This window comes from Engraulis encrasicolus, chromosome 18 (assembly GCF_034702125.1).
Source record: "Engraulis encrasicolus isolate BLACKSEA-1 chromosome 18, IST_EnEncr_1.0, whole genome shotgun sequence".
Taxonomy (NCBI): domain Eukaryota; kingdom Metazoa; phylum Chordata; class Actinopteri; order Clupeiformes; family Engraulidae; genus Engraulis; species Engraulis encrasicolus.
The window spans coordinates 45,590,192-45,602,691 of NC_085874.1; the positions used below are offsets into that span (position 1 = coordinate 45,590,192).

A 12,500-nucleotide genomic window follows, 5' to 3' on the forward strand; every position below is an offset into this window, starting at 1 on the left:
TGTGTGCGTGTTGGGGGGTTGGATGTGTGTGTGTATGGGGGTTGGGGTTCAAGTCTCATCATGCTATTCTGCTGTGCCTCCAGGCCTTGACCCAGTTCTGCCCACCAAGACCCGACACCTCCCCCCATTCACTCCCTGGTGTATGTGTGTGTGCGCTTGTGTGTCTGCTTACGCTCCCACCCTCATGACTCTGCAACCATGTGTGTGTGTGTGTGTGTGTGTGTGTGTGTGTGTGTGTGTGTGTGTGTGTGTGTGTGTGTGTGTGTGTGTGTGTGTGTGTGTGTGTGTGTGTGTGTGTGTGTGTGTGTGTGTGTGTGTGTGTGTGTGTTTGTGGAGAGCCCTCCAGTGCCACGCATTTTGAAGATCGCAGACACAGTGTGTTTTTGTCTGTGTGGTGTGGTTGTGTGTGTTCATCCTATTGTATCGGATACCAACTAGCTGAGTTTGACGGTAGAACCTCGGTAACATATCGACTGTCTTCGTCTGGACCCTTTTAGTTGCCTTGAATAAGCAGAGTTGTCAAAAGTAAAAGTACAGCACTAGCATATAGAGCTTGAAAGTGACGTCACTTCCCCCGATTTCATGGGACCTCAACGGCGTTTTTAGACGAAAATCGTAGTATGTAATCCAATGGCGGCATTAAAATGATATTTCGATCCCCTTCGAGTTGTGCCACGAGCTCCACATATGTTGTTTCTGATATTTTTGTTAACTTTTTCGTACGAACCCTCAAACTTTTTAGAAAGCTGTGTTTCTTCACATTTTTCATGCAGACGGCCTCGGAACAAAACATTGATACTTCTGCATGAATAATCTTTATCTAGCCTCTTAAACAGCATATTTGTAGCCCAGCGCATATAATGACTGAGATCAGAAGATATTTCCTCGCTACCATGTTGTTAGATGGTCAGCTTAGGTCCCGTGAAATGCGGAAGTAAGGGGCGGGACTTTCAAGCTCTATGCTATTACATAGCTGTTACACCAGTTACTACAGTGTACCTAATGAGGCAGATAGACTGTGTTGTTCACTGAAAAACACTAAAAACCTGTCAAGAACCCACTACAAATTTGATCCAAACTAGGGCTGCACGATATATCGAAAATGTATCGATATCGTGATATCACGGCTTGCGATACATGTATCGCAAAAGTTGCGCATCGCAAAAAGTTTTTAATTTTTAATGAAAGCAAATTTGTTGAAAAGGTTACAAAAATGTATTAAAAACGTTGGCATTTTAAGTTGATGCTGTATATTAGCCATGTTTTTTTCCTCATAAAAAATAATGTTGGAAAAAAACACATTGCTCTCCGTTGTTTTATACATGATGAAGTGTAGAATGGCAATATATATATTAAATATTGCGAGTAATATCGATATCGCGGTTTGCAGTCATGATATCGTGTATCGCATATTTTTCTAATATCGTGCAGCCCTAATCCAAACAAACACACTGTCAGCTGATCGTAAGACAAGTACACAGTTAGCCGCCAGCTGGTCTCATAGGACTCCATGTTTACTGCTAGCTTGGAGGTAATATTTGCACTGCCATACCCAGAGAACGGTTGAAAGTACAGGAGAACGGTAAAACCCTATTATTTAACTCAAGGGGAGGTGTAACATGAGCTTATTTCCAAAAATGGGACAGTTTCACTTTAAATGGGTTAGTGTCTGGTACCCATATGGGCTGTCAGAGCACTCGTGTTCCCTATGATGACTTGGACACTCGCAGCTCTTCTGCTTCTTCTCTTTCCTGGGCTGCCATAGTTTGATTTGTGTGTTGCCCATGTGACTGTTGTCACACACACACACGCACACACGTACACACACACACACACACGGACACGTACACACACACACGCACACACACGCACGGACATCAGGCTTGTACGAAATTCCGAATGGAAAGAATTTCAATTCAAAATAATGCCATCATACGAACACTAGGTGATGCCATTACCTTGAATTTCTTTGAATTTAATCTACACCACCCATTGAAAGTACATGGAATACCACCACCTAGTGTTCGTATTATGGCATTACTTTGAATTGAAATTCTTTCCATTCGGAATTTCGTACAAGCCTGACGGACATGTACACACACACACACACACACACACACACACACACACACACACACACACACACACACGCATGGACATGTACACACACACACACACACACACACACACACACACACACACACACACACACACACACACACACACACACACACACACACACATTTTGATTATTTTATTTGGGAGGACCAATAATTATTGAGAAACAATACAGCGCCCCAAACAATATTAAAGTAGCAATAATGTGTCTTCTACATAAATGCAAAAGTTATACTGGCCTGAAGCCTATTCAGGGATACAAGTGGCATCTCCTCCTCCAAATATGCAGACTGCCTATAACTGCAGATATTGAACAATACTTGGCTATCTGTTTTGCTTTCTTCTTATTTAGTCCAGCTATTTGCAAACCTCTGACACACAATTTATGAACATGTCCAAGGCTACCATAGATAAGTGCCACCATGGATGTTTTGTAGCCACTTACTGTCAATGCATGAATTACTGGTTGATACTTAACACATTTTTCAGCAAAGCACAGGTCCATATATGCATCAAAGCAGCATCCTATTTCCACAACTGTGATGGTTTTTAGAGTCTCATCCACAAGAACAATGTCAGGGGTGTTAGGGCAGTCTTTAAGAACATTGTCCAGAACATCATTGGTGGTCAAATGGGAAAACCAGTTTGGGTTGATTTTTCTGTCTGTGTGTACATGTATTGGCCCGTGTAGTTTGCACAGTTCTGTTGAAGTAATGTCCACAATGCGGTTGTGACGGGCGGTGTACAGGCCTTTAAAAGCAATACAGGCATTCATGATGTGCGCTGTAGATTCTATAGTCTCGTCAGTATGTAACAGGCAGAATGATTTATGGCGCATTGGGTACCAGAGAGAAAGGTTATATTGAGTAGGGAGAACTTGGAGCCTAGCTTTAATGACAAATTTAAGAATGCCTGTATTGACAGCTGGATTATGGAGCGCGGAGTGAGAGACCGTATGGTCAGCGCACTGTAGGCACGCGACTTACACACACACACACACACACACACACACACACACATACACACACACACACACTGTACATACACACACACACACACACACACACACCTTGGGTGTAGCTGAGGACGATCCTCGTGCCAACAGTGACGGAGGTGTCAAGAAAAACATGGGCTTCTGGACGTGGCGATGGATGGACGGATTAACTCCTGTACTGCAGGCTCAGTCCTTCACCGCTTATGTGTACCGCCAAGGAGGACGCTGGCAAATTAGCCTGTCAGCTCCCACTTAAGTGCTAACAGGGCCACCCCCCTCTTTGTTCCCCCCCTTTCTCCTGTTTGGACTGTGTGCACACCACACGCTCGACTGGACGTGTGAAAGTGTGCCTTTCTCAGAACGGAGATTGGATTGGCAAACACGAATGGGAACTCTGTCAGTCTCTGTGTATCTTTTTCTGTGTATCTCTTTCTGTGTATATTTTTCTGTGTATTCTGTATCTCTCTGTGTATCTCTCTCTCTGTGTATCTCTCTCTCTCTCTCTCCCTCTCTCTCTCTCGCTCTCTTCCACTCCCCCACACACACTGATAACCACGTGTCTGTCACATGTCTAAAGTTCGCCCGGGTCATGATGACGGAGGAGATGTGGGAGAGAGAGATGTTGAAGTGATAAAGATGTTGTGAAGGAGGCTCCTCCCTTCTCACACTGTATGTGAAGTCTCAACTTGGAGCGTAATGTACCCTTTTAACTAGTGAAATTATTACAAGTAAATGGATGGTAAAACACACACACACACACACACGCGGATACACACGTGTCTGTCACACACGTCTTTAGTTCAGCCGGGTCACACACACACACACACACACACACACACACACACACACACACACACACACACACACACACACACACACACACACACACTAACTCTGTCTCTTCCACTGTTTCTCTCTCTCTCTCTCTCTCTCTCTCTCTCTCTCTCTCTCTCTCTCTCTCTCTCTCTCTCTCTCTCTCTCTCTCCTCTCCTCCTCTCCTCCTCTCCTTCAACATGATGCCACCTCAGCAGACCTTTGTCCTGAGAAGAGCAGCTACTGTAAATGGTTTCTACCCCTGAAGGCGGCCCCATATCGTGTAATAAAGGCATGGATCTTATCTGTTTGCAGTTAGGGCAAAGTGTTAAAAGTAGCAGAGAACCGGGAGTTATCCCACCCTCTTACTGCTGTTGCAAGAGGGTGTTGGAACTATTGTGACTACCTGGGGCTCAGAAGAGAGACAGCGAGCATTTTTCTTTTTTTCTTCTTTTTTTTCCTGATCAAGCATTGATTTTGTGTGACGGTCTCTGAACTTGTGGGACACAGCCAATGCTATGTATGGACACAGCCGTGCAAAATGAAATTGTCATTCAGTGTAACGGATACCTTCTGATGACTGTAACTCTAAAAAAACATGACTCTTTATTTCATTTTTTTTCCAGTGAATTTATGAAAGCCTCGGCTGTCATCCATTCACTTGAAACAATTTAAAAATCATGTTATTTTACAGTTACAGTCAGCAGAAGGTATCCGTTACACTGAATGACAATTTAATTTTGCACATCTTTGACCCATGTGCACACGCAAGCGGGGGGCGGTTGGTCACTCATACTGTTCATGTACAACAACCTATTATAATAAAGAGCCCAAGTCTTGTTTATAATGATGTTTGCTCTCTATTTGTCTCCCCCCCTCTCTTTTTATTTCTCTCTCTGTCTCTGTCTCTGTCTCTGTCTTCTTGCTCTGTTTTTCCTCTCTCTGTCTTCTTGCTATTTTTCCTCTCTCTGTCTCTTCCCACAGTAAAACTGTTTGAAGTCATAGAGACAGAAAAGACCTTGTACCTGATCATGGAATATGCAAGCGGAGGTAAGTACAGATGTCCTTGATATTGCAGTGAGCCTTTTCTGTGTTTCTGTTATTTTTAAAGACAGTAGTTTTTGAAAGAAGATACTATGTTTGGTATTTTTTATCAGGTCCCACCTTTAGGTTTTGATCTTTTTAAAATGTTTCGATGTGACCAAACTTATTTAATGTATGTATTTAATTATTTATGTTATTGATTTTTAAGTGAATTTTGTTACCTGTACTGGCCATGAAATAGCCACAGCTGCTTAATTTGCCATATATGCAAACAAACAAACATTCTATTATTTTCGATTAATTCTACAGCCCCAGTAGATGAAACTGTTACCCCCCACAGGCAAATTAACCCCTGGGCTGACATAGACGTCTCACAACAATTCATTTATTATTGATTATTTATAAGTTTAAAGTTAAATTATTGATAGGTTTCTTCAGCCTGTCCCTTCCTGGCAGATCACCAGTGAGAGGGTTCTCACCGTACCATTAAGAGCAGCGAGTGGAACACTTGACCTAAAAGATGGAGAAAGTTTTCCTCTTCAGAAGTTAAGAGTTGTAACAAGACATTTTTTTTACCCCTATTCCACATCTCTGTGCCTCCTCTCTCGTTCTCTTGCTCTCTTGCTCTCTTGCTCTCACTCGCTCTCTCTCTCTCTCTCTCTCTCTCTCTCTCTCTCGCTCTCGCTCTCGCTCTCGCGCTCTCTCTCTCTCTCTCTCTCTCTCTCTCTTTTCCAGGTGAGGTCTTCGACTACCTCGTAGCACATGGGAGGATGAAGGAGAAAGAGGCCAGGGCTAAATTTAGACAGGTACCGTACGCTACCGCAGTGTGCTCAATTGTGCCCTGCACACACACACACACACACACACACACACACACACACACACACACACACACACACACACACACACACACACACACACACACACACACACACACACACACACACACACCGGAAATCCAGTTTTCTTTCTTTGATACTTGCATTGACTCTAAGACCCTGTTGACAATGTTCACCTGTGCACTGCATTGGTTAACGAGAGTGTGAGTATCATTGTTTTCTGCACTGTCTTAGATATTGTGCCCTGCTGCTGTTCTCCATCTGCCCAGAGTGGTGCTGCTGCCTTCCTGTATCAGTACGTACCGGGTTGTGTACTTTGTGTTCTATATTTTTGTTTTACCCTGGCTGACGTCTATGTTGTCGTCACGGTTAGCAGGGAAAAATGTATCTCAAAAAGGGTATTTTTCGTTTCTATTGGTTTTTGATTAGGTGCGGAAACGGACATCGGTGTGGTTCTCTGTCAGCCTGAACAAGTGTGAACGACTACATCCTTCAGATTCGCCTCCCCATCGCCTCTGGCCTGTTTCAGCCATTTTAGCTAAGCCCTTTTTGGGAAAAGGTGCCCTCTGCCTATTAAAACCTAAATATCTCAGTCTTCGCAGCACATACAAATATGAAATGAGGTGCATTTAAAAGCTAGGACCATCATTTTGCATTAGAATGTGTTCATTCAGCTCTAACATACCCACATTTTCAATTCAAAACGTAAATCATAAGAGACTGAATGCAGCGTGTATGTCGCCCCAGGCTAATATGGGTTACGCCGACCTTACCATGACCCCAATCCAGGGTCTCCCACACATCCAGACTCTTCTACACACATTCAGGACCTCACACACACACCCAGGGTCTCCCACACATCCTGACTCTTCTACACACACCCAGACTCTTCTACACACACCCAGGGTCTACCACACACACCCAGGGTCTACCACACACACCCAGGGTCTCCAACACACACCCAGGGTCTCCCACACATCCAGACTCTTCTACACACATTCAGGACCTCACACACACCCAGGGTCTCCCACACACATCCAGACTCTTCTACACACACCCAGGGTCTACCACACACACCCAGGGTCTCTCTCACACACACCCAGACTCTTCTACACACATTCAGGGTCTGCCACACACACCCAGGGTCTACCACACACACCCAGGGTCTCCCACACACATCCAGACTCTTCTACACACATTCAGGGTCTGCCACACACACGCAGGGTCTACCACACATCCAGAATCGTCTACACATATTCAGGGTCTGCCACACACACCCAGGGTCTGCCACACACATCCAGACTCTTCTACACACATTCAGGACCTCACACACACACAGTGTCTCCCACACACACCCAGACTCTTCTACACACATTCAGGGTCTCCCACACATCCAGACTCTTCTACACACATTCAGGGTCTGCCACACACACCCAGGGTCTACCACACATCCAGACTCTTCTACACACACTCAGGACCTCACACACACACAGTGTCTCTCCCACACACATCCAGACTCTTCTACACACATACAGGACCTCACACACACACAGTGTCTCTCCCACACACATCCAGACTCTTCTACACACATTCAGGGTCTACCACACATCCAGACTCTTCTACACACACTCAGGACGGGGCTTGACATTATCCCGTTAAGACACAGCGTTATAAATGTGCTGTTACCAGAATGGCAATGACCCAAGTCGTGGTGCGTTACTAAAGGCCCCCTGTTATGTCTTAATACTGTAGTACTATGGCAATTAACTTTTCAATGGCTATTACAGCGTGCCACTGGAGATACGGCGTACGACGTTTTGCTCATCGACCACAGTGGCTAGTGGTTTTCGAGAGTTAATAGCCATTCAGGCTTTCTACTAGCTACAGTTTTTGTTGTCAGTAGTTTTACTTTCTTTACCATGAGACATCTAAGCGTAGAGATTATTAAACAAGATGAACAGTGCTATGGACATACAGTAGCTGCTAAGTTTACATGAGACATTTAATTCAGAATTAACTCATGGCAATTCTGAATAAAGCTTAATTCCCATGTGAAAACGCCATGTGAAACACCTCTGAATTCGGAATTAAAGGAAAGATTTAACTTGTAGGACTTGGATGGCAAGAGCTTCAATGGGAAGTCTAAGGATGAAGAGTCAAGACAAAGACAAAGGGCGAAGAATTGTGAATGGGAACAATGTGATGTGTTTTTCGAAGATTTGGTTTTTTTTTCAACCGATTCCTAGACAACCTTCTCGCTTGACCTGGATGTTTCAACACTGATGCGCGTACACACACACATGCCCACGCACACATGCCCACACACACATGCCCACACACACAAATGCCCGCACACACACAACACACACACACACACACACTTGGCATACATTGCCATTGGCATACACACACACACACACACACACACTTTCCGCCCATCACTGTGATTATACACCCTTACATCAGCTGTCTCTGATGCCTGCCACACTGTCCTGTGGGCATATACCACACGCACGCACGCACGCACACACACACACACACACACACACACACACACACACACACACACACACACACACACACACACATACACACACAGACATATAGACCCCCCCCCCACACACACACACACACACACAAACACACACACACACAGACATATAGACCCCCCCCCACACACACACACACACACACACACACACACACACACACACACACACACACACACACACACACACACACACACACACACACACACAGAGACATAGACCTCCACACACACACACACACACACACACACACACACACACACACACACACACACACACACAGACATATAGAGCTCCAGACACACACAGAGAGGCATATAGACCTCCATACACACACACATATAGTCAGACAGACGTACTGCGCCCTGCCCCGCCCCCTTCTCCTCAGGGCAGCAGTGGTTGGTCGGTCGGGTGGGTTGGTGTGTCGCCATAATGCCGTTGCTGCTGATGCTGCTGCCGCCATGGAAACTCCATATCTGGGTCGAGTGATCAGTGCATCGAGATGGGCAAGGCTGGAGGGATGGGGATGGGTATGGGATGTTAGGAGACGAGGTAGAGGAGAGGAGAGGAAGAGGAGGGGAGAGGAGAGGAGAGGAGAGAAAGAGCAGGGGAGTGGAGAGGAGGAGGGGTGCAGGGAAGGCCAAATAACAATGACCGATTATGGTGATGCGGTCCTGTGTGCATCAGATTGGAGTGATGAAAAGAGGAGGAGAGGGGAGGGAGAGGGAGAGGGAGACGGGTGTACTTGGAGACCAAACAGCATGAAATATTGTGGGGGGAGAGCAAAGCGATAATGTATGCTTAGTGTAGTTGTGTAAAGAATGTAAGTATGTGTGCATCAGGGTCTAGTGATCAGACCATTGCGGATTGCGGACGGGAGAGCTGAGCAGTGTTTGCATCTGAGTGGTGTGACAAGTGCATGTGGATGGGGCGGAGGAGGCACTATGACCGTTGTTGGGCAAAATTGATTCATTGGTTACAATCCAGTGCCACATATTTCAAATGACTTGTGTTTTGCTGGTTGAATGATCACCTGGTTGAATTGCACAGATAAAACAAGGACTTTTGGGAATGTGGCCCTCGGTCGTAACTAGAGATGTACAGGATCCAAGATCCGGTTCTGGATCCGGCAGGATAATAGGGTTTTTCAGACTATCCGGATCCGGAAGGATCTTAAGCAGTGGATCCGGTATCCGGCAGTTACCTAAAAATCAGGATCTGGGGCATCTCTACTTTTTACGTAGCCTAGGCTTTTCAGTCAGTCTTTCACAACCCCAATCGCTGCATGGAGTGAAAGCCCGGTATCTGGCAGGATCCTAAAAATCAGGATCCGGTGCATCTCTAGTCGTAACTAATCAATCCGTTTTGCCCATCACTGATTACATTATGGCAGGCGGGGAAGAGGGGTGAAGAGGAGGATGAAGAGGGGTGCCGGGTCGGCCAATGGCTATCGCAATATCCTTACTCCCTTCCTCCACCTCTAGGGTGCATTCCATTATTTTAACTCCCATCCTCCACCACTAGGGTCTAGTCCAATATCCTTACTCCCTTCCTCCACCTCTAGGGTGCATTCCATTATTATAACTCCCATCCTCCACCACTAGGGTCTAGTCCAATATCCTTACTCCCTTCCTCCACCTCTAGGGTGCATTCCATTATTTTAACTCCCTTCCTCCCCCTCTAGGGTGCATTCCATTACCTTAGCTCCCATTGGCCGTCTTTATGGTGCATTCCATTATCTTAAGATACCATCCTCCACCACTAGGGTGCATTGTCCGAACTCCCATCCTTCACCTCTCTCTTGCCATCCAATGTCATTGGGTTCTGTCCCATTGTCCTAACTCATGTCCTCCCTTGTGCGCGTGGCCTCATGATGACATCATCACACGATGAGTCAATGGTGAGCGAGGCCGCACTCTCCCAGTGAGGCAGCAACCTCCGCGTTGCTACTATGCTTTAGGTCAGAGCAAGTCCAAAGAGGTTGGATATATAATAAGAGGAATCGAAACACGCCCACTCAATGCAGGCTGCACCCTCCTAGTGAGGCAGCACCTTCAGAGCAGCGTTGCTACTATGCTTTAGGTCAGAGCAAGTCTCTAAGAAATTTGAAAGTCGATGATGATCAGGCTAGCTCAATGGTGTTTGTTAACCATTAAATGACAAAATGCTAATCGTGATAAGAAATTGATTAATCTAATTGCGATCAACACGATTCATCGTGACAGCCCTAATTTTTTTGTTTTCCTCGGAGTGCTTCCCAAATAAATAATCAAGTTGATAGCAGAAAAAAAGGCTTCAGTTAGTTTACATATGACTTTAATTTGCTAGACAGTCACGTGTTGGCGTTTCATTTCATGCAAATACGTATATGCGTAGAACAGCCGTTCTGTTGTCATCCTTGTTTTGTGCAATATTAAAGCAGCTTCAGGGATCGGCCACGTGATCGAAATGCCTGGGGCGGGTCACTGCAGCCTGAATTTAGTCACCGTCTGCACGTTAGCCCACCACAACTACAGCATCCTAGCACTGCCTATCTGCAGCCAGACGTGACTCTCTCTCTCTCTCTCTCTCTCTCTCTCTCTGTCTCTCTCTCTCTCTCTCTCTCTCTCTCCCTCTCACAAACGCTCACACTCGCTCACACTCACACTCACACTCACACTCACACTCACACTCACACTCACACTCACACACGCGTACACACACACACACACACACACGCACACACACGCGTACACACACACACACACACACACGCACACACACACACACACACGCACAGACACACACACACACACACGCACACGCACACACACACGCACACTTAACATCAGCTGAACCCATCAAGAACTCTTCATTCGTCCTCCCTGCTTTCAAAAGCTCTTTTATAGATGCACTGCCCATATATGAGCGCCTCAGTCAGTGCTCCACACTCCCATAGTACTTCCTTACTTCCATATTCAATCTATACACAGCACACTGCCAAGGCCCTCTCACGAGTGCTTTCAAGTCCCCTAGGAGTTAGTGATGACGGCCGTGTAAATGTACAACACAGGTACACAGGTCGTACAGAATGGGAAAAGTGAAGTTCACAGTATCTTGAATCTAGATGTATGTACTGTATTTTTTTTCTTGCGTTCTCTCTTTTTTCCCCTTTTTCCAAGTATGAATATTTGATATCTTCTTTTAACAAAGCACGAGACATGGCACCAAGTGTACAACACACACAGCCCCGAAGCCTTCCGAAAATAGATGAGACAAGATGACAGTACATCAAGAAAACAGAAAGAAGGAAAGAGAGAAAAAAGGGGAAAATAAAAGATTAGGATCCATATATAAACACGCTGGCTTTCAAACTGTTTTTACCATTCTAATGATATACCTGGACAGCAGCAACTTTTTTTAGATATCTTCTTAGAATTTCTTAGAATTCTTTTCCATCTTCACAGCGTGTTGGTGCACGTGCATGGACAGTGCTGTGCTGTGATGACGACTGTACTTTCCGTGTCGCCTGTCTGAACTCCCAACACCTAACCCTTTCTGGGCACTCTCCACTAAAGCCACCCACCTATACCTAAATGGTTAATGGAAAGGTTAACGGCAAAGCACTTACACTGTGTGCGCGTGCGTGCGTGAGGTGAAGAACTCAGTGTATATATCTGTCACTGTGCGTGAATGAACACTCATGTGCATGGAAGTGTGTGTGTGTGTGTACGTGTGCGTGTGTGTGTGTGTGTGTGCGCGTGTGTGTGTGCGCGTGTGTGTGTGTGTACGTGTGTTTCTTAACATATTTGTGTATACGATCAGTAAGTGCATGTGCCGTGCGTATGCTGTACCAAGGGCTACGTGGCCTATAGATATACAGATCTGTTCTACATGCCCCTCCACCACTCCCCACCCCTCTCTGCCTCCTCTCTGCCTACGAACACCCTGTTCAGTTCAAATCAATGGATTTCTGGGAAAATGAGCCCATTTCGGGGTCGATGCGATGGGGCCTAATTGGCTTCTCACACAGCTGCTGTCCAACCCACTCGATGTGCTCATCACACTCAAACAACATATAATTTGCCTTTCACTGTTCTTTTTTTTTCTCTCTCTGTCTCTCTCTCTGTCTTTCTCTCTCTCTCTCTCTGTCTTTCTCTCTCT

General features: G+C 45.7%; 1 protein-coding gene across 3 annotated transcripts in view; it reads left to right on the plus strand.

Moving 5' to 3' along the window:
• mark3b (MAP/microtubule affinity-regulating kinase 3b) overlaps positions 1-12,500 on the plus strand; it is a 131,407-nt gene that overhangs the window by 67,090 nt on the left and 51,817 nt on the right. For all 3 annotated transcript variants that reach the window (XM_063223690.1, XM_063223691.1, XM_063223692.1), the window contains exons 5-6: positions 4,910-4,975; positions 5,705-5,775. In XM_063223690.1, coding sequence (XP_063079760.1) covers positions 4,910-4,975; positions 5,705-5,775 — 137 coding nt within the window. The remainder of the gene's footprint in view (positions 1-4,909; positions 4,976-5,704; positions 5,776-12,500) is intronic.